The following is a 25,280-nucleotide window of genomic DNA, read 5'->3' as shown; positions in this document are numbered from 1 at the left end:
AAATGCGTACATATTCCACGACTTTGCACTCTGAAATACCGTGTATAATACACGCCAAACACGCTTTCTGCGTGCATATGATACGCAATGGTAGAGAATAGGTTGCGCCGGCGTATAATATGCACGATTTTTTAGGTTTCGTTTTGATCTAGTGGTCAGTAATCCTCCGGCTCCTTTCTAAATGACGTAGTTCCCGGTTAAGGTTAGGATTACGGTTATGGTTAGGGTTAGAAGAGCAAATTGATCGTTCGTGGGGCTGTCTGTGATGCTCACGGCTCCACCAGGGGACGTGTCGATCGTGGAAAATACATTTTAACATGTTTAGGACCGCGAGTATTAAATGCACGCAAAAACCGGTTTTGGCGTATATTATACACGGTATTTCCCAAATCGTGGCATATGTACGCATTTTACTGAGACTGGGCTGAAAATCCTATACTTCAATACTTCAAGATCATTTTTATCTTGATTTCTAAAAGTAAAAATAAATAGGTTTAGATGTTCTATTATCTGCAACTTTTAAACTGAATTCATTTTTAAAACTCTTATCATTTATGTTCTTATTTTGCTCATGTTCCCTTTGTTCTCATATTTTAGAGATAAATGTCCAATATTGAAAATGCCCTAATCACTTTTGCATGGTTGAAAAGTGCAACAGGATTAAAAAAAAACAATGACGTACCTTTTCCCAACTAAATAACAAACACAAACAAACCATTCATCGATAAATTAATGAAACAAAAGTTAAGCAATTCTCTGTCATTTCCAGAACTGAATAACCACATCTTTAATAATCCAACATAAAAACGACCCTCTACCATATCCCAATTTTGAAAGATTCCAGAACCTAGTTTTATTCCATTGTCAGGTTAAAATGTGATTATTCCATTCGTGCAACATGTTTGTATCTAAAATTAGGAAAAAGTCGAAAAAACAAATATTAAATGAAAAAAAACACAATTACAATAATCGATGAAAGAATGAATGAATCGATCAATCAATTATTACATTTTTGGCTACAACACGTGGGAAAAATAGCAAAAAGAGTAAAATGAATCTAAAAAAGCACATGGAAGTTTACATTAAAAAAAAAAAAAACTTTACTTTAGAGAGATAAATAAATAAGATGGGTTTAAATTCCTGAAGACAACATTAAGATCGGAAATGCTTATTTTAGCCAAAGACAATAAAGCAAACTAATTTAAAAAAAAACATAAAAAAACGACGATTTTATGCAAACAGAAAATCAATCGAACTATCTTTCAAGAAAAAACCTGTTTCTGTGACATGAGATCTTGAACAAAGCTCCGAGGTGGCGCTGCTTTGTCAGTAAACAGCCAGCACTCCGACGCTGTGACGGTGAATCCCCGACGTTCAGACTCAGCGGAGAAAGGACAGCTCCGCGGTGCTGAAACTCCGATCGGAGGCCCGGAAGCGTTTTTAACCATTTTCTTTCTGGATTACTTATGACATAATTGTCTTGGAAAAACAGTGGGGACGTACAGATAATCTTGTCGGAGGAGAGAAGGAACATTTCAGATATTTCTCTATATACACGAGCGTGATCTCTGCGTTCTGTTGCAACAATGGAAGCTTTCAGACGGTACGTTGTTCTCGGTGTTTTTCTCGTCTTTTCAATCGTTCAGCTCGTTTCAACCTCAGTGACTCATTATTCTATACCTGAAGAAATGAAAGAAGGTTCAGTCGTTGCTAACCTCGCATCTGATCTGAGGCTGGACGTGAAAACGCTGAACGAGAGGAAGATGCGGCTGGATATCGTTGCGAACAAGAAATATCTGGATGTGAACAAAGAGACTGGAGAGCTGTACATTGTAGAGAAAATAGACAGAGAAAATATTTGTACCACAAAGTCTTCAGCATCTTGTTATCTGCGATTGGAGATCATCTTAGAAAACCCTGAGAGGATATTTAATTTAGACGTGGAGATTTTGGACACAAATGACAACGCCCCACAATTCCGAAGAGACGTGATGTATCTGGATATTTCAGAGTCGACGCCGAAAGGAGAGAGATTCTCATTAAGTCACGCAGTAGATCCTGATATTGGATTAAACTCGGTGAAAACATATTATTTAAGTGAAAGTGAATATTTTAACATCGAGGTTCAGACAGCAAGAGATGGGTCAAAGATTTCTGAACTGATTTTATTAAAACAGTTAGATCGGGAGCAGCAGGCCGTCCATCATTTAACACTGACAGCTGTAGACGGAGGAAAACCAGCTCGTTCAGGAACCGCCAGCGTCATTGTTCGTGTTTTAGATACAAATGATAACACGCCTACATTTGACAAATCCATGTATAATGTTAAAATCATGGAAAACTCTCCTATTGGAAGTTTAGTTCTTCATCTGAATGCGACAGATTTAGATGAAGGATCCAATTCAGATATAACTTATTCATACAGTTTATATACATCAGAGAAAACACAGGAAACTTTTCATCTGAATCCAACTAGTGGTGAGATTACTGTGAGGGGAATGTTGAACTATGAAGATTTCAACATCTATGACATGGAGGTGATAGCAACAGACAAAGGAGCCAACAGTTTATCAGGACAGTGTACCATAAAGATTCTAGTGGAAGACATGAATGATAATCATCCAGAATTATCCATCAAATCCTTTCAGAGTCCAGTGAGTGAAGACATCAAGTTAGACACAGTGATCGCTGTAGTTAGTGTGAGTGACAAAGACTCAGGGGAAAATGGAATAGTTGATCTTCACATTCCTGATAATATGCCTTTCAAGCTGAGAGAGTCCTCTGATAACTATTATGAATTAGTGGTTTCAGAGGCGTTAGACCGTGAGAAGGTCCCAGAATATGACATCACCTTCACTGTGACAGACAGAGGTTCTCCTCCTTTGTCTGACAATGAAACCATGACCTTAGAGCTGCTGGATGTCAACGACAATGTCCCACAGTTCCCAAAGTCCTTTTACACCATCAGAGTGATGGAGAATAATGCCCCCGGGGCCCTGCTGGAGTCTCTGAGTGCGTTTGACCCTGACCTCCATGAAAACCAGTATCTGGTTTACGTCATCATAGAGAAGGAGATCGCTAACACCTCCATGTCCATGCTGTTCTCCATCAATCCAGAGGACGGGAAACTTTACGCGCTGAAAACCTTTGACTATGAGATTGAGAAGGAGTTTCTTTTCCACATCGAGGCCAGAGACTCTGGCTCTCCTCCTCTCAGCAGTAATGTGAGCGTCCACATCATCATTGTGGACCAGAACGACAACGCTCCTGTCATCGTGTCTCCGTGGCGAGCACACGGCTCTGTGGTGGAGGAGAAGATTCCCAGATCCACAGATAAAGGCTCCCTGGTTGCCAAGGTGATCGCTTTGGACACGGACTCTGTGCACAACTCTCGGATTACATACCAGTTCCTGCAGGTGACTGACGCCACCTTGTTCAGTCTGGACCAATACAACGGAGAGATCCGGACCATGAGGATGTTCAGTTACAGAGACCCGCGCCACCAGAGACTGGTTGTTGTTGCCAAGGACAACGGGGAGCCGGCTCTCTCTGCTACAGTCACCATCAAGCTGTCCACAGAGGAGACTGCTGTTAAGGCCTACTCTGACATGACAGAGGTGCCTCTGGAGTACGACATCTTTTCAGACCTCAACCTGTATCTGGTGATTGGTCTGGGCTCGGTGTCCTTTCTCCTGCTCATCACCATCTTGGTCACCATCGTGCTGAAGTGTCAGAAAGCCAAGCCCAGCAAAGCGGCTCCTCCCAGCAGGAACAGTGTGATCAGTGAGAGGAACTCCACCATCGCAGACTCCACTCTGGTGTCCAACGATGCCTACTGGTACAGTCTGTTTCTGGCAGAGACCAGGAAAGGGAAGCTGGTGGTTAGACAGCCTGTGCCAAAGGGCTCCAGATACATCGTGTCCAGCATTCCAAGAGGGACAGGACTCACAGACACTAGTGACTCAGCTGCTTCCACTCTGCAGGTATTTATGCTGAATCATGTTTTATTTAATACAATTTTCTTTTAATGCTTTTTTTTTATAACATTTGAATGGGTTTTCTAGATGTTCACACATTTTATTCCTTAATAGAATTTGCACCAATTCCCCGAAAAAATCAGAAGAAAAACTTACACCAAAGAACAGTTTTTCATTGTGTTTTCAATTAATACTTAAAAAGAGCTTTATTTGCGCTATTAACTGTAGCTTATTTTTGTATCAGGATTAGTTGTTTTTAACCTCTCCTGCTATCTAATGGGGTCCAGATGACCCCACCCTTAAAGTGATGTGTGATCACTTCCACGACCAAGCTGGACAGGGATTTATGTCTACCACAGACATCAGTGAAGATAAATAGTCATTTAAGAAAAGTGCAACGCACTGTCTTGTGGGATCAAGATGACCCTACTTTTAATGTATACATGTCTAAGATAGCACAAGGGTAAAAAAATGATCATTCATGTTCTTCTTTTGGTCATGTTGTCCTTGCTATTATTTTTTTATGGTCAAATGTCTCGAATTGAAAATCTCCTAAAAACGTTTATTTATGTTTTAAAATGCAAACTGATTGAAAGAAACCCAATCACATTCCCTTTCCTTCTATTCAATAAGCAAATACGAAAAGAAAGAACACAAACAAATAGATAAATAAAATAAATACAATTCAATTAAAATAACCAACCAACCATCCAAACAAACAAACAAACAAACAAACAAACTGTCATGGTTCCACCTTCAGTTACCATCCCCGACCACCAGAGGCAGCCCCCGCCAGCGTTTTAACCCTACTGTCACCTTACTACAACTCCCATCAGTCGCTACCACAGCTTCCTGTCTGCACAGCTGGTTTCCATCTTCATCAGTACCATCTAGCATTTAAAGCCACCTCAGCCACTTCTTTAGTGTGAAGTCTTGTCTTTGTCCTGCAGGCAGTCGGAGCATTTTCTCTTGTTTAATCTTCCTGGTGTTTCACCCTTGCCTGTTTTTCTCATTATCCTACCTTAATCTTAGTTTTTGACCATAGCCTGATTTTGACTCTGCCTTTTTCCATAACTGTTTTTCCTCACCATTAAAATCTATGTTTACACATGGATCCAACTGCCTCTTCATCACACCAAAAATAATAATAATAATAATAATAATAATAATAATAATAATATTAAAATACATACATACCTAACTAAATAACTAACATCCTTGTTCTATTCCATTATCATGTTAGATTGGAATTATTCAATTTCTGCAGTAACTTATGTATCTAATATCAGGAATAGGTTGAAAAAGGATGCATTTTAAAATAATACTATAAAAAAATTACTATGAAATCAATTATTCATTTAATCAGCCAATCAATCCATCCACATTCTCTTTACCTAAAAAAATAAATGAAAGAAAAAAGTCCAAGAGTAAATCATTATAAAGATATATATAGTTAAATGGATCCTTACTAGGGTTGCACGGTGGCGCAGTGGTTAGCGCTCTCGCCTCACAGCTAGAACTAGAAGGCCCCGGTTCAAATCCCGGCTGGGACCTTTCTGTGTGGAGTTTGCATGTTCTCCCCGTGCATGCGTGGGTTTTCACCGGGGACTCCGGCTTCCTCCCACTGTCCAAAAACATGCATCGTAGGTTAATTGGTGACACTAAATTGCCCCTAGGTGTGAATGTGTGAGTGGATGGTGTGTGATTGTGGCCCTGCGACAGACTGGCGACCTGTCCAGGGTGAACCCTGCCTTCGCCCATCAGTAGCCGGGTTAGGCTCCGGCACCCCCGCGACCCCGAAAGGGACGAAGCGGTCAAGAAGATGGATGGATGGATGGATGGATCCTTACTAGATTTCCCTCTGAAAAAATAAATAAATAAGATGTGAAGGTTTTCTTGAAGAAAACGCTAAGATTGGAACTACGTATTTTCACAAAAAAAGATAGACAATTCTATGGAAATAGAAAATAAAGTTATTTTTAAAAAAGAAAAACGTGTCAAAGCATTAGAGCCCGAACGAATCTCCGAGGTGGCGCTGCTTTGTCAGTAAACAGCCAGCACTCCGACGCTGTGACGGTAAATCTCTGACGTTCAGACGCAGCGGAGAAAGGACAGCTCCGCGGTGCTGAAACTCCGATCAGAGGCCCGCAAGCGTTTTTTGCCATTTTTTTCTGGATTATTCATCACATTCTTGTTTTGGGCAAACGGTGGCAACGTACAGATAATCTTGTCGGAGGAGAGAAGGAACATTTCAGATATTTCTCTATATACACGAGCGTGATCTCTGCGTTCTGTTGCAACAATGGAGGCTTTCAGACGGTACGTTGTTCCCGGTGTTTTTCTCGTCTTTTCAATCGTTCAGCTCGTTTCAACCTCAGTGACTCATTATTCTATACCTGAAGAAATGAAAGAAGGTTCAGTCGTTGCTAACATCGCATCTGATCTGAGGCTGGACGTGAAAACGCTGAACGAGAGGAAGATGCGGCTGGATATCGTTGCGAACAAGAAATATCTGGATGTGAACAAAGAGACTGGAGAGCTGTACATTGTAGAGAAAATAGACAGAGAATTGGTTTGTTATACAAAGTCATCAGCATCTTGTTATCTGCGATTGGAGATAATCTTAGAAAACCCTGAGAGGATATTTAATTTAGACGTGGAGATTTTGGACACAAATGACAACGCCCCACAATTCCGAAGAGACGTGATGTATCTGGATATTTCAGAGTCGACGCCGAAAGGAGAGAGATTCTCATTAAGTCACGCAGTAGATCCTGATATTGGATTAAACTCGGTGAAAACATATTATTTAAGTGAAAGTGAATATTTTAACATCGAGGTTCAGACAGCAAGAGATGGGTCAAAGATTTCTGAACTGATTTTATTAAAACAGTTAGATCGGGAGCAGCAGGCCGTCCATCATTTAACACTGACAGCTGTAGACGGAGGAAAACCAGCTCGTTCAGGAACCGCCAGCGTCATTGTTCGTGTTTTAGATACAAATGATAACACGCCTACATTTGACAAATCCATGTATAATGTTAAAATCATGGAAAACTCTCCTATTGGAAGTTTAGTTCTTCATCTGAATGCGACAGATTTAGATGAAGGATCCAATTCAGATATAACTTATTCATACAGTTTATATACATCAGAGAAAACACAGGAAACTTTTCATCTGAATCCAACTAGTGGTGAGATTACTGTGAGGGGAATGTTGAACTATGAAGATTTCAACATCTATGACATGGAGGTGATAGCAACAGACAAAGGAGCCAACAGTTTATCAGGACAGTGTACCATAAAGATTCTAGTGGAAGACATGAATGATAATCATCCAGAATTATCCATCAAATCCTTTCAGAGTCCAGTGAGTGAAGACATCAAGTTAGACACAGTGATCGCTGTAGTTAGTGTGAGTGACAAAGACTCAGGGGAAAATGGAATAGTTGATCTTCACATTCCTGATAATATGCCTTTCAAGCTGAGAGAGTCCTCTGATAACTATTATGAATTAGTGGTTTCAGAGGCGTTAGACCGTGAGAAGGTCCCAGAATATGACATCACCTTCACTGTGACAGACAGAGGTTCTCCTCCTTTGTCTGACAATGAAACCATGACTTTAGAGCTGCTGGATGTCAACGACAATGTCCCACAGTTCCCAAAGTCCTTTTACACCATCAGAGTGATGGAGAATAATGCCCCCGGGGCCCTGCTGGAGTCTCTGAGTGCGTTTGACCCTGACCTCCATGAAAACCAGTATCTGGTTTACGTCATCATAGAGAAGGAGATCGCTAACACCTCCATGTCCATGCTGTTCTCCATCAATCCAGAGGACGGGAAACTTTACGCGCTGAAAACCTTTGACTATGAGATTGAGAAGGAGTTTCTTTTCCACATCGAGGCCAGAGACTCTGGCTCTCCTCCTCTCAGCAGTAATGTGAGCGTCCACATCATCATCGTGGACCAGAACGACAACGCTCCTGTCATCGTGTCTCCGTGGCGAGCACACGGCTCTGTGGTGGAGGAGAAGATTCCCAGATCCACAGATAAAGGCTCCCTGGTCGCCAAGGTGATCGCTTTGGACACGGACTCTGTGCACAACTCTCGGATTACATACCAGTTCCTGCAGGTGACTGACGCCACCTTGTTCAGTCTGGACCAATACAACGGAGAGATCCGGACCATGAGGATGTTCAGTTACAGAGACCCGCGCCACCAGAGACTGGTTGTTGTTGCCAAGGACAACGGGGAGCCGGCTCTCTCTGCTACAGTCACCATCAAGCTGTCCACAGAGGAGACTGCTGTTAAGGCCTACTCTGACATGACTGAGGTGCCTCTGGAATACGACATCTTCTCAGACCTCAACCTGTATCTGGTGATTGGTCTGGGCTCGGTGTCCTTTCTCCTGCTCATCACCATCTTGGTCACCATCGTGCTGAAGTGTCAGAAAGCCAAGCCCAGCAAAGCGGCTCCTCCCAGCAGGAACAGTGTGATCAGTGAGAGGAACTCCACCATCGCAGACTCCACTCTGGTGTCCAACGATGCCTACTGGTACAGTCTGTTTCTGGCAGAGACCAGGAAAGGGAAGCTGGTGGTTAGACAGCCTGTGCCAAAGGGCTCCAGATACATCGTGTCCAGCATTCCAAGAGGGACAGGACTCACAGACACTAGTGACTCAGCTGCTTCCACTCTGCAGGTAAGCCTTAAAAACATTCTTACAAATTTCTTGAAATAATAATAATAATAATAATAATAATAATAATAATAATAATAATAGAATAGAATAGAAAATACTTTATTAATCCCTTTGGAAGTCCTCAGGAAAATCCAGGTACCAGCATCCGTACGGCACACAAATGGAGTAAAATAACAAATTAAAGTAAAATAGACTGAATATGAAGTAAAATAGACTGAATATAGCTAAATATGAAAATAGAAAAAAATAATAAATAATGGAGAAAATCAACATTGCACGCTACCGTGAATGATGGGACATATTGCACGGGTGAGAGTATTGCACGTGTTCCGGTTATTGCTCGTGTGATGTATTAGGCAGCTACGCCCCTCCCCTCTTGACCCTCCCTCTCCCCCTCCTGCCGAATGCAGAGTTGCACAGCTTGATGGCTCGGGGGACAATAATACTAATATTACTAATATTAATAATAGAACGAAATTATAGCATTTAAACTGATATAGATTTTTTTTTCTTTAGACAAAACTGCAAACTTTGCTAAAAAAAAGAGAAAAGAATTAATAAAAAGTAAAAATACTTCTGTGAAAATGTTTTATTTTTATTATTTTTTTTTATGGGTGGCGCTGTTTTAAAAATACAACGCAGGACAGGCAGCGCCATGACGGCGCACCGTTGTCATCAGAGCTCACAGTGAACTAAACAGCTCCGTGGTGCTGAAAATCGCTGCGGCGGAAAAATACAAAGGAGAAAAAAAGGGACTCTCTCATATTCTTTAAAAATCGGTGGACAATTCTTTAAATACATTTTGGGGAAAAGGAAAAAACAAACAAATGGAATACATGTCCGTGTTACACTATTTTTATTCCTAACATTAAACAAAGAGACCCGTCACTGCAATGGATGCCTGGCGAAGGTACGTCCCGCTTTTCACAGTCATTTTTTCGTCTTTTACGGCGCAAATATTAGGCTCAGTGACTCATTATTCCATTCCGGAGGAAATGAAAGAAAGATCGGTTGTTGCCAATCTTGCAACAGATTTGAGGCTGGATGTGAAAACGCTGAATGAGAGGAAGATGCGTTTGGACGTGATTGCGAACAAGAAATATCTGGATGTGAACAAAGAGACTGGGGAACTGTACATCGTGGAGAAAATTGACCGAGAAATTGTTTGTAATTCAAAGTTAACGTCCTCTTGTTATCTCCGATTGGAGGTCACTTTGGAAAATCCAGTAAGAATTTTTAATATCGACGTGGAGATTTTGGACATGAACGACAACGCCCCACAGTTTCGCAGAGAAACAATCTATCTGGACGTGTCGGAGGCAACGCCAAAAGGAGAGAGATTCTCGCTCAGTAACGCGGTTGATCCTGACGTTGGATTAAATTCTGTGAAAACATATTATTTAAGTGAAAGTGAATATTTTAACATCGAGGTTCAGACAGCAAGAGATGGATCAAAGATTTCTGAACTGATTTTATTAAAACAGTTAGATCGGGAGCAGCAGGCCGTCCATCATTTAACACTGACAGCTGTAGACGGAGGAAAACCAGCTCGTTCAGGAACCGCCAGCGTTATTGTTCGTGTTTTAGATACAAATGATAACACGCCTACATTTGACAAATCCATGTATAATGTTAAAATCATGGAAAACTCTCCTATTGGAAGTTTAGTTCTTCATCTGAATGCGACAGATTTAGATGAAGGATCCAATTCAGATATAACTTATTCATACAGTTTATATACATCAGAGAAAACACAGGAAACTTTTCATCTGAATCCAACTAGTGGTGAGATTACTGTGAGGGGAATGTTGAACTATGAAGATTTCAACATCTATGACATGGAGGTGATAGCAACAGACAAAGGAGCCAACAGTTTATCAGGACAGTGTACCATAAAGATTCTAGTGGAAGACATGAATGATAATCATCCAGAATTATCCATCAAATCCTTTCAGAGTCCAGTGAGTGAAGACATCAAGTTAGACACAGTGATCGCTGTAGTTAGTGTGAGTGACAAAGACTCAGGGGAAAATGGAATAGTTGATCTTCACATTCCTGATAATATGCCTTTCAAGCTGAGAGAGTCCTCTGATAACTATTATGAATTAGTGGTTTCAGAGGCGTTAGACCGTGAGAAGGTCCCAGAATATGACATCACCTTCACTGTGACAGACAGAGGTTCTCCTCCTTTGTCTGACAATGAAACCATGACCTTAGAGCTGCTGGATGTCAACGACAATGTCCCACAGTTCCCAAAGTCCTTTTACACCATCAGAGTGATGGAGAATAATGCCCCCGGGGCCCTGCTGGAGTCTCTGAGTGCGTTTGACCCTGACCTCCATGAAAACCAGTATCTGGTTTACGTCATCATAGAGAAGGAGATCGCTAACACCTCCATGTCCATGCTGTTCTCCATCAATCCAGAGGACGGGAAACTTTACGCGCTGAAAACCTTTGACTATGAGATTGAGAAGGAGTTCCTTTTCCACATCGAGGCCAGAGACTCTGGCTCTCCTCCTCTCAGCAGTAATGTGAGCGTCCACATCATCATTGTGGACCAGAACGACAACGCTCCTGTCATCGTGTCTCCGTGGCGAGCACACGGCTCTGTGGTGGAGGAGAAGATTCCCAGATCCACAGATAAAGGCTCCCTGGTTGCCAAGGTGATCGCTTTGGACACGGACTCTGTGCACAACTCTCGGATTACATACCAGTTCCTGCAGGTGACTGACGCCACCTTGTTCAGTCTGGACCAATACAACGGAGAGATCCGGACCATGAGGATGTTCAGTTACAGAGACCCGCGCCACCAGAGACTGGTTGTTGTTGCCAAGGACAACGGGGAGCCGGCTCTCTCTGCTACAGTCACCATCAAGCTGTCCACAGAGGAGACTGCTGTTAAGGCCTACTCTGACATGACTGAGGTGCCTCTGGAATACGACATCTTCTCAGACCTCAACCTGTATCTGGTGATTGGTCTGGGCTCGGTGTCCTTTCTCCTGCTCATCACCATCTTGGTCACCATCGTGCTGAAGTGTCAGAAAGCCAAGCCCAGCAAAGCGGCTCCTCCCAGCAGGAACAGTGTGATCAGTGAGAGGAACTCCACCATCGCAGACTCCACTCTGGTGTCCAACGATGCCTACTGGTACAGTCTGTTTCTGGCAGAGACCAGGAAAGGGAAGCTGGTGGTTAGACAGCCTGTGCCAAAGGGCTCCAGATACATCGTGTCCAGCATTCCAAGAGGGACAGGACTCACAGACACTAGTGACTCAGCTGCTTCTACTCTGCAGGTATTTATGCTGAATCATGTTTTATTTAATACAATTTACCTTTAATGATTTTTTTAAAGTAATATACAAATGGGAATTTTAGAAGTTCACACATTTTATTCTTTAATAGAATTTGCAAAATGCATACATAAAATAGTCAGAAAAAGGTAGATCTAAAGACGTTTTTTAATGGCCCGCAGCATCAGGTACTGATGGCAAGGACCATATTATTTCATTATGTTTTCAACAAGTAAAAAAAAGAGCTTTTACTGTAATATTAACTTTAACCCATTTTTGCATCATCATGAGTTGTTTTTAACCCTTGTGCATCTTGTGGGGTCCCGACGACCCTACCCTTATGTTTATGTGTGATCCCTTTAATAACGGAGCTGGACAGGATTATATCCATTTTATTATTAAAAAAAAAAAAAACATCAGCGCTGTCTCGTGGGGTTAAGGCAGGGGTCGGCAACCTTTAACAGTAAAAGAGCCATTTTGGCTCGTTTTCTACTGATCAAAACCTCGAAGGAGCAACAGTCTTAGTTTAGTCTTTAAGAAATTTGCATTCATTACTTTAAAAAAAAATATTAATAAATATGAATTGTGTCATTTTTTTGGCACAAGCAAAACCAAAAATTCAAAAACAGCCAAACATCTCTAAAAAACTTTTTTTTTAAATTTACTTACTTTTTTTAACGTTTGACTGAAGCTTAAATAACTTCTTTCCAAAACAAAAAAATGCTCTGTGCCAAACAGGATTATGTCAGTGCAGCTCTAGGCCACTAACCATTGTGGTGTGGCATAAGTCATTACGTGGTTTTAACTCATTAAAGGTCAAGTTTCTTAGCAAAGTTTTGCTTTGCATATCAATTCTATGCATTCTGAAGGTGGGATTGAGCAAACAAGACGTCTTCGAGTCATCTGGGATGTAAAAACCTGTGTAGTTTATCATCTATTTGCACCTCATCTATAAATTTATAAAGTTAACTTTTCTAAATTAAATGAATGCAGATCAAGTAATTCTTTAAAAATTGCCATTTCATTTTTCTTTTATTTGTTTGTGTATTCTTTTCCCCCTCTTTGTCCTCAGTAATCTTACACTGTAGGGTTTTGTTGTTTTAGTTTGAGGCTGGACCTTGATAGTCTTTGTTTGTGGACTTTGTTTATTTGTTTTCTTTAGGTAGTTTTGGTTAGGCAGCAATTAGCAGGGAGCTGCTGACTCTGACGGTCAACATGGCTGGGTCAGCAGTCTCCCTGACCTATTTTAGGTTTGGCCAAGGAGCCATGAAGAGATAAAAGAGCCATATGTGGCCCTGGAGCAGCAGACTCCTGGGTTAAGGTGACCCTCTTTTAATGTAGACATGTTTAGGACAGCACAAGGGTTAAAACGTTGGTCATTGATGTACTTCTTTTGGTTATGTTGACTTTGATATTAAATATTTATGGATTAATACAAACTATTTAAAATGTTCTATATTTTTTAATGTTTGAAAGTGAAATCTGATTTTTAAAACCCAAACAAACTTGTAAATAAATGAATTAATAAATAGAATAAATGTAAATTAATTAATTTGTAAACCAAACCTAAGTATCTTTTGTTCAAAAATTTGATAACTCCATCTTTATGAGATTTAAAGCCCCCCCCCCTTCCCCCCCCCACACACACACACTCATTTGCAATGGCTCTAGATCCTAGTTAACATCTATTACCAGGTTCAATTGTGATTATTACATTTCTGCAAAACCTATGTAGCCCTATTTAATATTAGGACTAAGTGCAGAAAATATGCATTTTAAAATAAAAAAGCAAAAACAAATACTTTAAGGTCAATTTATCAATCAATCAGGCAATTAATCACTCGATCAATCAATGAATCAACCAATACATTTTTTGGCAATAACAAGTGCAAATAAAAAATACAAAACGATTTTTTAATATTTAAAAACACAGTTGCATGGATGCTTAACAGATATCCCTCTTAAAAAAATAGATGAGGAAAATTTCTTAGCGAAACACTAAGAATAGAACAACATATTTTAATCAAAGAAAAAAAAAGCAAACAAACAAAACAAAAAAATGACAATTTTATGCAGATGGAGAACAATCAAATTATCCTTTAAGAAGAAAAAAGTATCAAAACATTACAGCCCGAACAGAGCTCCGAGGTGGCGCTGCTTCGTCAGTAAACAGCCAGCACTCCGACGCAGTGACGGTGAATCTCTGACGTTCAGACACAGCGGAGAAAGGACAGCTCTGCGATGCTGAAACTCCGATCGGAGCCCTGGACACGTTTTTAGCCATTTTTTCTGGATTACATGTTGAAAAATCTATCTTGGACCCGCAATTGCCGCAAACATATAATCTTGGTGGGGGAGAAACGGAATATTTCAGGTGTTTTCCTATTACGCTTCCTTCCGCGTAACCCCTGGGTTTTTTTCCGAAACAATGGAGGCTTTCAGACGGTACGTTGTTCCCGGTGTTTTTCTCGTCCTTCCAATCGTTCAGATCGTTTCAACTTCAGTGACTCCTTATTCTATACCTGAAGAAATGAAAGAAGGTTCAGTCGTTGCTAACCTCGCATCTGATCTGAGGCTGGACGTGAAAACGCTGAACGAGAGGAAGATGCGGCTGGATATCGTTGCGAACAAGAAATATCTGGATGTGAACAAAGAGACCGGAGAGCTGTACATTGTAGAGAAAATAGACAGAGAAAATATTTGCCCCTCAAAGTCTTCAGCATCTTGTTATCTGCGATTGGAGGTAACTCTGGAAAATCCATTGAGAATTTTTAACATTGAAATTGAAATACTAGACATGAACGACAACGCCCCTCAGTTTCGAAGAGACGCTATCCACTTAGACATTTCAGAATCGACACCAAAAGGAGACAGATTCTCATTGAGTAATGCAGTAGATCCTGATGTTGGATCTAATTCAGTAAAAACATATCATCTCAGTGAAAGTGAATATTTTAATATTGAGGTTCAGACCGGTAGAGATGGATCAAAGTTTGCAGATTTAATTTTAAAAAAGACGCTCGATCGGGAGCAGCAGGCCGTCCATCATTTAACACTGACTGCTGTAGACGGAGGAAAACCAGCTCGTTCAGGAACCGCCAGCGTTATTGTTCATGTTTTAGATACAAATGATAACACGCCTACATTTGACAAATCCATATATAATGTTAAAATCATGGAAAACTCTCCTATCGGAAGTTTAGTTCTTCATCTGAATGCGACAGATTTAGATGAAGGATCCAATTCAGATATAACTTATTCATACAGTTTATATACATCAGAGAAAACACAGGAAACTTTTCATCTGAATCCAACTAGTGGTGAGATTACTGTGAGGGGAATGTTGAACTATGAAGATTTCAACATCTATGACATGGAGGTGATAGCAACAGACAAAGGAGCCAACAGTTTATCAGGACAGTGTACCATAAAGATTCTAGTGGAAGACATGAATGATAATCATCCAGAATTATCCATCAAATCCTTTCAGAGTCCAGTGAGTGAAGACATCAAGTTAGACACAGTGATCGCTGTAGTTAGTGTGAGTGACAAAGACTCAGGGGAAAATGGAATAGTTGATCTTCACATTCCTGATAATATGCCTTTCAAGCTGAGAGAGTCCTCTGATAACTATTATGAATTAGTGGTTTCAGAGGCGTTAGACCGTGAGAAGGTCCCAGAATATGACATCACCTTCACTGTGACAGACAGAGGTTCTCCTCCTTTGTCTGACAATGAAACCATGACTTTAGAGCTGCTGGATGTCAACGACAATGTCCCACAGTTCCCAAAGTCCTTTTACACCATCAGAGTGATGGAGAATAATGCCCCCGGGGCCCTGCTGGAGTCTCTGAGTGCGTTTGACCCTGACCTCCATGAAAACCAGTATCTGGTTTACGTCATCATAGAGAAGGAGATCGCTAACACCTCCATGTCCATGCTGTTCTCCATCAATCCAGAGGACGGGAAACTTTACGCGCTGAAAACCTTTGACTATGAGATTGAGAAGGAGTTTCTTTTCCACATCGAGGCCAGAGACTCTGGCTCTCCTCCTCTCAGCAGTAATGTGAGCGTCCACATCATCATTGTGGACCAGAACGACAACGCTCCTGTCATCGTGTCTCCGTGGCGAGCACACGGCTCTGTGGTGGAGGAGAAGATTCCCAGATCCACAGATAAAGGCTCCCTGGTCGCCAAGGTGATCGCTTTGGACACGGACTCTGTGCACAACTCTCGGATTACATACCAGTTCCTGCAGGTGACTGACGCCACCTTGTTCAGTCTGGACCAATACAACGGAGAGATCCGGACCATGAGGATGTTCAGTTACAGAGACCCGCGCCACCAGAGACTGGTTGTTGTTGCCAAGGACAACGGGGAGCCGGCTCTCTCTGCTACAGTCACCATCAAGCTGTCCACAGAGGAGACTGCTGTTAAGGCCTACTCTGACATGACTGAGGTGCCTCTGGAATACGACATCTTCTCAGACCTCAACCTGTATCTGGTGATTGGTCTGGGCTCGGTGTCCTTTCTCCTGCTCATCACCATCTTGGTCACCATCGTGCTGAAGTGTCAGAAAGCCAAGCCCAGCAAAGCGGCTCCTCCCAGCAGGAACAGTGTGATCAGTGAGAGGAACTCCACCATCGCAGACTCCACTCTGGTGTCCAACGATGCCTACTGGTACAGTCTGTTTCTGGCAGAGACCAGGAAAGGGAAGCTGGTGGTTAGACAGCCTGTGCCAAAGGGCTCCAGATACATCGTGTCCAGCATTCCAAGAGGGACAGGACTCACAGACACTAGTGACTCGGCTGCTTCCACTCTCCAGGTATTTATGCTGAATCATATTGATTTAACTCAATATGTTTTCTCACTGCTTTACCATCTTCTAGGAGGGAACATAGTTTTCACACCTAATCAGTTTCTCTATTGGAGATTGCACATTTAATGTGTTAAAACTTAAAAGTCACATATTACTCACTTAAAATGATACATTTGAATACCTTTTTCAAATGTAATATCGGCAACTTTTAATATTTATGGCTATTATGAAAAATAACACTTGTTTAAAATAAAAGAAAAATATTTTTTACACACCATAAAAAATGTATTTTTGGGTAAATCAATTTTCTCTATCATGAAGAAGTATTTAAATCCATACAAGTATAATACAGTATGTAATAACTACAAATGGTTTTGGATCTTACCAAGTAATTTATTTCTAAATAGCAAAACATAAAAAAGGACTTTTTTTTTTTTGAGCAAGTTCCAAAACATATAAGCCTGTAGTGAATGTCCAAATATCCCAAGAAACTTTGTGTAGATGAGATAATGAGAGATTGTATTAAAATGGAAGGACTCCAAAGAAATCTAATAAAAAACGAAAAAGTCAAAAAAGAACATTTTATCGTATTCAGTTTAAAACATAAACAATAGCTATTTCATGACATAATCTAATGATTGAACAAATAGAATAAAAGGTACAACCAAAATAACAAGAACAATTAAGCAGTTTCTATATAGACATTCCCCGTAGAAAATACTTATTGAAAGAATGAAAACTTCACAAAACAATGTCAATGAGTTTATTTAAATGTGAAAATGATACTGTACTTTTCCTTGATAAAAAAGCCTAAGTCCAAAACATGAATCTTAATTTTAAACATGTTGAGTTTATCATTTTAGTTAAAGTTCAAAAAAGAAAGGGAGTCAAAGCTCCGAGGTGGCGCTGCTTTGTCAGTAAACAGCCAGCACTCCGACGCAGTGACGGTGAATCTCTGACGTTCAGACGCAGCGGAGAAAGAACAGCTCCGCGGTTCTGAAAGTCCGATCGGAGGCCCGGAAGCGTTTTTCTGGATTATATTTGAAAGAAAGCTATCTTGGACAAGCAATTGCCGCAAACATATAATATTCTTGGTGGAGAGACGAAATATTTCAAGTGTTTATTTTTTTCCACACTTCCGCGCAACCCCTTGTTTGTTCTGCAACAATGGAGGCTTCCAGACGGTACGTTGTTCCCGGTGTTTTTCTCGTCTTTTCAATCGTTCAGCTCGTTTCAACCTCAGTGACTCATTATTCTATTCCTGAAGAAATGAAAGAACGTTCAGTCGTTGCTAACCTCGCGACTGATCTGAGGCTGGACGTGAAAACGCTGAACGAGAGGAAGATGCGGCTGGATATCGTTGCGAACAAGAAATATCTGGATGTGAACAAAGAGACTGGAGAGCTGTACATTGTAGAGAAAATAGACAGAGAAAATATTTGTTATACAAAAGCTACTTGTTATCTGCGATTGGAAGTTATTTTAGAAAACCCTGAAAGAATTTTTAATTTAGACGTGGAGATTTTGGACACAAATGACAACGCCCCGCAATTTCGCAGGGACGTGATGTATCTGGATATTTCAGAATCGACACCAAAAGGAGAGAGATTCTCATTAAGTCACGCAGTAGATCCTGATGTTGGATCTAATTCAGTAAAATCGTATCATCTCAGTGAAAGTGAATATTTTAACATCGAGGTTCAGACAGCAAGAGATGGATCAAAAATTTCTGAACTGATTTTATTAAAACAGTTAGATCGGGAGCAGCAGGCTGTCCATCATTTAACACTGACAGCTGTAGATGGAGGAAAACCAGCTCGTTCAGGAACCGCCAGCGTTATTGTTCGTGTTTTAGATACAAATGATAACACTCCTACATTTGACAAATCCATGTATAATGTTAAAATCATGGAAAACTCTCCTATTGGAAGTTTAGTTCTTCATCTGAATGCGACAGATTTAGATGAAGGATCCAATTCAGATATAACTTATTCATACAGTTTATATACATCAGAGAAAACACAGGAAACGTTTCATCTGAATCCAACTAGTGGTGAGATTACGGTGAGAGGAATGTTGAACTATGAAGATTTCAACATCTATGACATGGAGTTGATAGCAACAGACAAAGGAGCCAACAGTTTATCAGGACAGTGTACCATAAAGATTCTAGTGGAAGACATGAATGATAATCATCCAGAATTATCCATCAAATCCTTTCAGAGTCCAGTGAGTGAAGACATCAAGTTAGACACAGTGATCGCTGTAGTTAGTGTGAGTGACAAAGACTCAGGGGAAAATGGAATAGTTGATCTTCACATTCCTGATAATATGCCTTTCAAGCTGAGAGAGTCCTCTGATAACTATTATGAATTAGTGGTTTCAGAGGCGTTAGACCGTGAGAAGGTCCCAGAATATGACATCACCTTCACTGTGACAGACAGAGGTTCTCCTCCTTTGTCTGACAATGAAACCATGACTTTAGAGCTGCTGGATGTCAACGACAATGTCCCACAGTTCCCAAAGTCCTTTTACACCATCAGAGTGATGGAGAATAATGCCCCCGGGGCCCTGCTGGAGTCTCTGAGTGCGTTTGACCCTGACCTCCATGAAAACCAGTATCTGGTTTACGTCATCATAGAGAAGGAGATCGCTAACACCTCCATGTCCATGCTGTTCTCCATCAATCCAGAGGACGGGAAACTTTACGCGCTGAAAACCTTTGACTATGAGATTGAGAAGGAGTTTCTTTTCCACATCGAGGCCAGAGACTCTGGCTCTCCTCCTCTCAGCAGTAATGTGAGCGTCCACATCATCATTGTGGACCAGAACGACAACGCTCCTGTCATCGTGTCTCCGTGGCGAGCACACGGCTCTGTGGTGGAGGAGAAGATTCCCAGATCCACAGATAAAGGCTCCCTGGTCGCCAAGGTGATCGCTTTGGACACGGACTCTGTGCACAACTCTCGGATTACATACCAGTTCCTGCAGGTGACTGACGCCACCTTGTTCAGTCTGGACCAATACAACGGAGAGATCCGGACCATGAGGATGTTCAGTTACAGAGACCCGCGCCACCAGAGACTGGTTGTTGTTGCCAAGGACAACGGGGAGCCGGCTCTCTCTGCTACAGTCACCATCAAGCTGTCCACAGAGGAGACTGCTGTTAAGGCCTACTCTGACATGACTGAGGTGCCTCTGGAATACAACATCTTCTCAGACCTCAACCTGTATCTGGTGATTGGTCTGGGCTCGGTGTCCTTTCTCCTGCTCATCACCATCTTGGTCACCATCGTGCTGAAGTGTCAGAAAGCCAAGCCCAGCAAAGCGGCTCCTCCCAGCAGGAACAGTGTGATCAGTGAGAGGAACTCCACCATCGCAGACTCCACTCTGGTGTCCAACGATGCCTACTGGTACAGTCTGTTTCTGGCAGAGACCAGGAAAGGGAAGCTGGTGGTTAGACAGCCTGTGCCAAAGGGCTCCAGATACATCGTGTCCAGCATTCCAAGAGGGACAGGACTCACAGACACTAGTGACTCAGCTGCTTCTACTCTCCAGGTATGAGAAAGAAATCATGACTGAAATATAACAAGTATTTACGGAAAATTTTCCTCTTAAAACAGTCTTACCCTAAATGTTATACTTTTATCACAGAAAAATGAAATAATTTATTTTTTCTTTAAAACTAAAGGATATTTTTTCTTATATATCTAACAACTTTTTGCTACAATCTGATCACCAAAGCACAAAGAAAATAATTCATATTTTTTCATTTCTCCTAAAGAATTTTTCTGACTTTGACCCTTAAAAAATCGAAATAGAAACAGCTTAAATAAAAATAGAATAAATCACCCCTTTTTACTGTTAATGTAAACCATTTTAAAATTTGAATTTTTATTTTTGTCTTTTGTGTCAAAGAACTTTCTAAATAATAGCAGGAATTTAAATCTTTTCAAATATAGAATAAACATAAATTTGAATCCAGCTTAAATAAGAACAAAAAGTGCATTTTTGAAAATAACTATTTGTTGGTCTTTACAGGTTCTAAACCATGATCTTTTTATGTCTTTCAGAATAATGTATATCTGTATATATGTACAAATACTACCTTTAGCACACTAGTAAGTACCTATTTTTTAATGAAATTAGTTATTTTTGTGAACTTTTTCTATCCATCCATCTTCTTGACCGCTTCTTCCCTTTCGGGGTCGCGGGGTGCAGGAGCCTATCCCGGCTACTGAAGGGCGAAGGCGGGGTACACCCTGGACAGGTCGCCAGTCTGTCGCAGGGCCTCAATCACACACACATTCACTCTCACATTCACACCTAGGGGCAATTTAGAGTCACCAATGAACCTATGAAGCATGTTTTCGGACGGTGGGAGGAAGCCGGAGTCCCCGGTGAAAACCCACGCATGCACGGGGAGAACATGCAAACTCCACACAGAAAGGTCCCAGCCGGGAGTCGAACCGGGGCCTTCTCGCTGTGAGGCAAGAGCGCTAACCACTTGCGCCACCGTGCAGCCCGTGAACTTTTTCTACCCAGAAGTAAGACGTCTTGATCCTCTGAGGCACCATCTTTGAGTGCCGCCCATTTCATGATGTCATCCTATAGCCGGTCTCATCAGCATGCCTGCTGTTCACTTGTAAACAACCATGCATTTTTTTAAAATATTTGACAATACTATCAAATATTTTGCTATATATTTTTTTCTCGAATATTGAGCCTATTGTGTTTCTGCCTTAATGAGCCTGGGCGTTTACTGCAGAACTTTGGCATAGACAGAATGGGGATGGCTAATAGGTACATGTTGCAGTAATATTCGGCCACCAAATGCAGACGACAACACCAGATTCATGTTTCAGGATATATAGAAACAATGAGAATGTTGTATTATATTCTGATCAGCACTGGTTGTTATTAGCTTCTTCTTCGCTTTCATGTGAACCTTTTTCCTGGAGACACAGCACCTTTCCGTCTTTGCTCGGTAATTCCTGTTCAAGCCAGTTGTTCTAGTTTGTGGCTAGCTATTTCTCACCCGGAAACCCGTTTGCTCCCTTTCCACAGCCGTTTTCTCAATATTTCCCATCTGCTTGTGCCATTCTGGAATACGTTTAGGATCCTCCTCAAAAATATGAAGCAGATTCCTCACTGGAATGTTCTTTGGTGTTTGCCAACAAACAAAGCTTTAACACTAAATTGAATTAGCCGTTTTTTTGGACAATTGCTACAATGGTTCACGACCCAAATATCATTCTAAATTATTTGTGATACTTCAGTGGATGGGTTTGTTAACAAAGGAAAATAATTCTATTTATAAAAGAAAGTATAGATTTAAATTTTGATGGTAAACTACACAATTAAAAAAAAAAAAAAAAAAAAAACGCTAATTCCATAATAAAAATAAATAAATAAAATTAATAAATAAATAAATCACAGGTCAAAGAAGAGAGGACAGGATAGATTCAGAATGAAACAAAAGAAAATCTCCAGAGTTAAACCTAGCCTTTTTTTTTTTACAGTAAATGATCCATCAGATAGATTTGAGATCACCTTAATTAGATCTAAAATACAGATTGGCTACAAAAGCACACGCAGTTTCGTCCTGTAAAACACAACCCTACCCTAGACAGCACAAAATATTTATAGCTGCCCAAAATAGTAAAAATAGTAAATTATTAACAATAAATTACAGGAGTTTGTAATGTTTCCAGCATTTATTTTTTTTATTTCTACTATAAATGTAAAGCTCATCCATACATCTGTGGTGGAAATCATTCTTTTAATGGTTGAAAACTTCTTGGAATATGATTGTTGAATCTGTCATGCTGCTTATGTATAATCATAATCAATTTTTCCTCAGTGTTGTGACAGCAGAGAATTGTGGGATTTTAATATATTTCTCTTGTAAGATGTGGCCCAATGTTTCTAGGAGTGGCACAAATTCCCTTCACTTTAATTTATTGATCTTAAATATGTGTTTCAAAGATAATTCCCAGCTATATTATTTCACTCAGTAAATAAATATTTCATTACAATGATAAAAAAAAAATATTAAAGTAAAAGAAATAATTTGAACAGACGGCAGTTTAATCCCTCATAGGTGGACAGTTCCGTGGTTCTGAATTTACAGTTAAAGGCCATGCACTTACCATAAAACTAAAACAATGTTGTACAAGTTAGTTTCAAAATATAGAGCTTCACAGATTACTTTTAGTAAAATTTAAAAAATATTGTACTTTACTTGCTGTGTAATACTATTGTCTCAGAATGGTAATGCATTTATGACTTTAAATTTTCTTTGTAATACTTGCAGAAGAAGAACATAAACTCTAAGTTGAGACATGTACTTCAAAGCTTTGCATTTAGACGAGGAGCAGTCAAGGATTAGAGCTGTAAAGATAAACTAAATGCATCCACTGTATGTGGAACACAAATGTGGAATATGAATTTGGATCTGTGAAGTTTAACAAAAAATCTCGCTATAAGTAGTTTATGGCTGAAGTAAATGGAATTGAGTGACCACAAGCTGATAAAAGAAGAACAAGTTTGTGGCATTTTTTTATCTGTTCAAACTACATCGTGTTGCTGCTTTGCATAATCATAATTTGAAGAATTACAAATACACAATACATATCAGCAAATAATTTCTAAATTAATTTGTATTGCTTTATGCTTTTGTATTGCACCAAAAACAATGTTTACTTTAACACAATATTTTTGTAATAAGCAACTCCAAACAATCAAGAAAACAAACAAACACAGGGGAATAATTGTAAACAGAACATGTCAATCAGATGTTTAAGTTGGCCAGTAAAAATGTACTTCTAGTTTAACTGCATTTGTTGGGGTTTTTGATTTTTTTTTTATTCAGCAAGGGAACAGATTACAGAGCTGAATTGTAGATATATTCTGAGGGTTCATTTATGGTAGAAGAGAGAAGAACTGTTTGAGGAGAGCACTTTTTTTTTCTTTTTGAGAAGACGACACGTCTTAGAAATCTGTTTGTAATCCCGCTTCACATTTCAACGATTCATGACTAACCATGGGTTTTTGTTACGTGCAAATAACTATAACATATGTAGCCTTTATTTTTGTTTTATATGTTTTTATATATTACATTTTCAGTGGCTTTACTTGGAGCCATATGAGCTATAATGCAAATCGCTGTAAACTAAGAGAACGTTTAAGCTATTATTTTATTTAGGGCCAAATAACACGCTTCAAAAAACGTAAAAAAATACGTTCAGATTTTCTAAAGAAAGATTAAATAAAGCTTTCACAAATGAATATACTTCTAAATGATTCTGCGGTTTAAATAACGTATTTTCCTGAATGCGTAAAATATGTACGCCTATGGCTACGCATGAGAGTCGCTCTTTTGCGCACAGAGGCGCTGTTCCCTAGATCTACTCGTGTCATGACCACCAGGATTTTTTACGGGTACGAGACGAGGAGGAAGGCAAACGAGCACAAGGATAAACGGGTTCCGAGTTTTTGTTGTGGGTTCCGCTGATTGACGCTGTATTCCGTCAATTAGGTTAGCCCAACAATGGGAAAGCTTTTTTGCGCACCCTGGGAAAGGTACGTGTGGAAATGTCTTTTGTTCGTCGTGGTTTTGAAATGCACCACGGGTGTAACGCACTACTCGATTCCCGAGGAAATGGAAGAAGGATCCGCCGTCGCAAATCTCGCCGCGGATCTGGGTCTGGATGTGAAGACGTTGGTGGAGCGGAAAATGCGTTTAGAGCTGATCGCAAACAGGAAATATCTGGACGTGAACAGGGAGACAGGAGAGCTTTATGTGGTGGAGCGGATCGACAGAGAGTCTCTTTGTCTGGCAAAGACGTCATGTTTTCTGAAAATGGAAGCAATCATCGAAAATCCAAAGCGCATATTTTACATCGAGTTGGAAATAACTGATATAAATGACAACGCGCCGCATTTCCGGAGAGACACTGTAGATTTAGACATTTCTGAAGCCACGCAGCCTGGTGAGCGCTTTTCTGTGAGCAATGCGGTTGATCCAGATGTTGGCTCGAACTCTGTAAAAACGTATCATTTAAGTGAAAGCGATTTCTTCACAATAGAGATTCAAACAGGGAGAGATGGCTCCAAATTTGCAGACTTGATTTTGAAAAAAGGTTTAAACAGGGAGGAGCAAGCTAGTCATCATTTAATCCTGACTGCCGTAGACGGGGGATTGCCGTCTCGTTCTGGCACAGCCAGCATTATTGTTCATGTTTTGGACACAAATGACAACGCCCCTGTATTTGAAAAAGAGAGCTACCAGGTCAGTATTTTGGAGAATTCTCCCATAGGCAGTCTTGTTATTCACTTAAATGCAACTGATTTAGATGAAGGATCCAATTCAGAAGTGATATACTCATTTAGTTTTTACACATCAGAAAAAACGCAAGGGACATTTAATTTGAATCCAGTTACTGGTGAGATTACTGTCAAAGAAGTGTTAAACTATGAAGATTTCAGGGTGTATG

General features: G+C 40.4%; 3 protein-coding genes across 3 annotated transcripts; all 3 read left to right on the top strand.

The window, feature by feature from the left end:
• Window positions 1-1,305: 1,305 nt before the first annotated feature.
• On the top strand, window positions 1,306-4,043 carry LOC112153411 (protocadherin alpha-C2; the record flags this gene model as incomplete). Its single annotated transcript, XM_024283619.2, is given in 1 exon segment — window positions 1,306-4,043. A coding segment is annotated over 1 exon segment (2,442 nt). The 3' UTR covers window positions 4,029-4,043.
• Window positions 4,044-13,840: 9,797 nt separating this feature from the next.
• On the top strand, window positions 13,841-20,361 carry LOC118599251 (protocadherin alpha-C2-like). Its single transcript, XM_036213982.1, has 2 exons — window positions 13,841-16,788; window positions 20,341-20,361. The coding sequence occupies exons 1-2, from the start codon at window positions 14,392-14,394 to the stop codon at window positions 20,344-20,346; spliced, it is 2,403 nt and encodes an 800-aa protein (XP_036069875.1). The 5' UTR covers window positions 13,841-14,391; the 3' UTR covers window positions 20,347-20,361.
• A 968-nt stretch (window positions 20,362-21,329) lies between these two features.
• Window positions 21,330-25,152, top strand: LOC112153413 (protocadherin gamma-C3; the record flags this gene model as incomplete). Its single annotated transcript, XM_024283622.2, is given in 1 exon segment — window positions 21,330-25,152. A coding segment is annotated over 1 exon segment (818 nt), but the record flags the coding sequence as incomplete, so codon positions are not given.
• Between the last annotated feature and the right edge of the window lie 128 nt (window positions 25,153-25,280).

This window comes from Oryzias melastigma, linkage group LG10 (assembly GCF_002922805.2).
Source record: "Oryzias melastigma strain HK-1 linkage group LG10, ASM292280v2, whole genome shotgun sequence".
NCBI classification, from domain to species: domain Eukaryota; kingdom Metazoa; phylum Chordata; class Actinopteri; order Beloniformes; family Adrianichthyidae; genus Oryzias; species Oryzias melastigma.
This window is presented reverse-complemented; position numbering and strand designations above follow the sequence as displayed.

Coding starts and splice junctions, on each gene's coding strand:
- LOC118599251 (XM_036213982.1), top strand. CDS start 14,392: ATGGAGGCTTTCAGACGGTACGTTGTTCCCGGTGTTTTTCTCGTCCTT.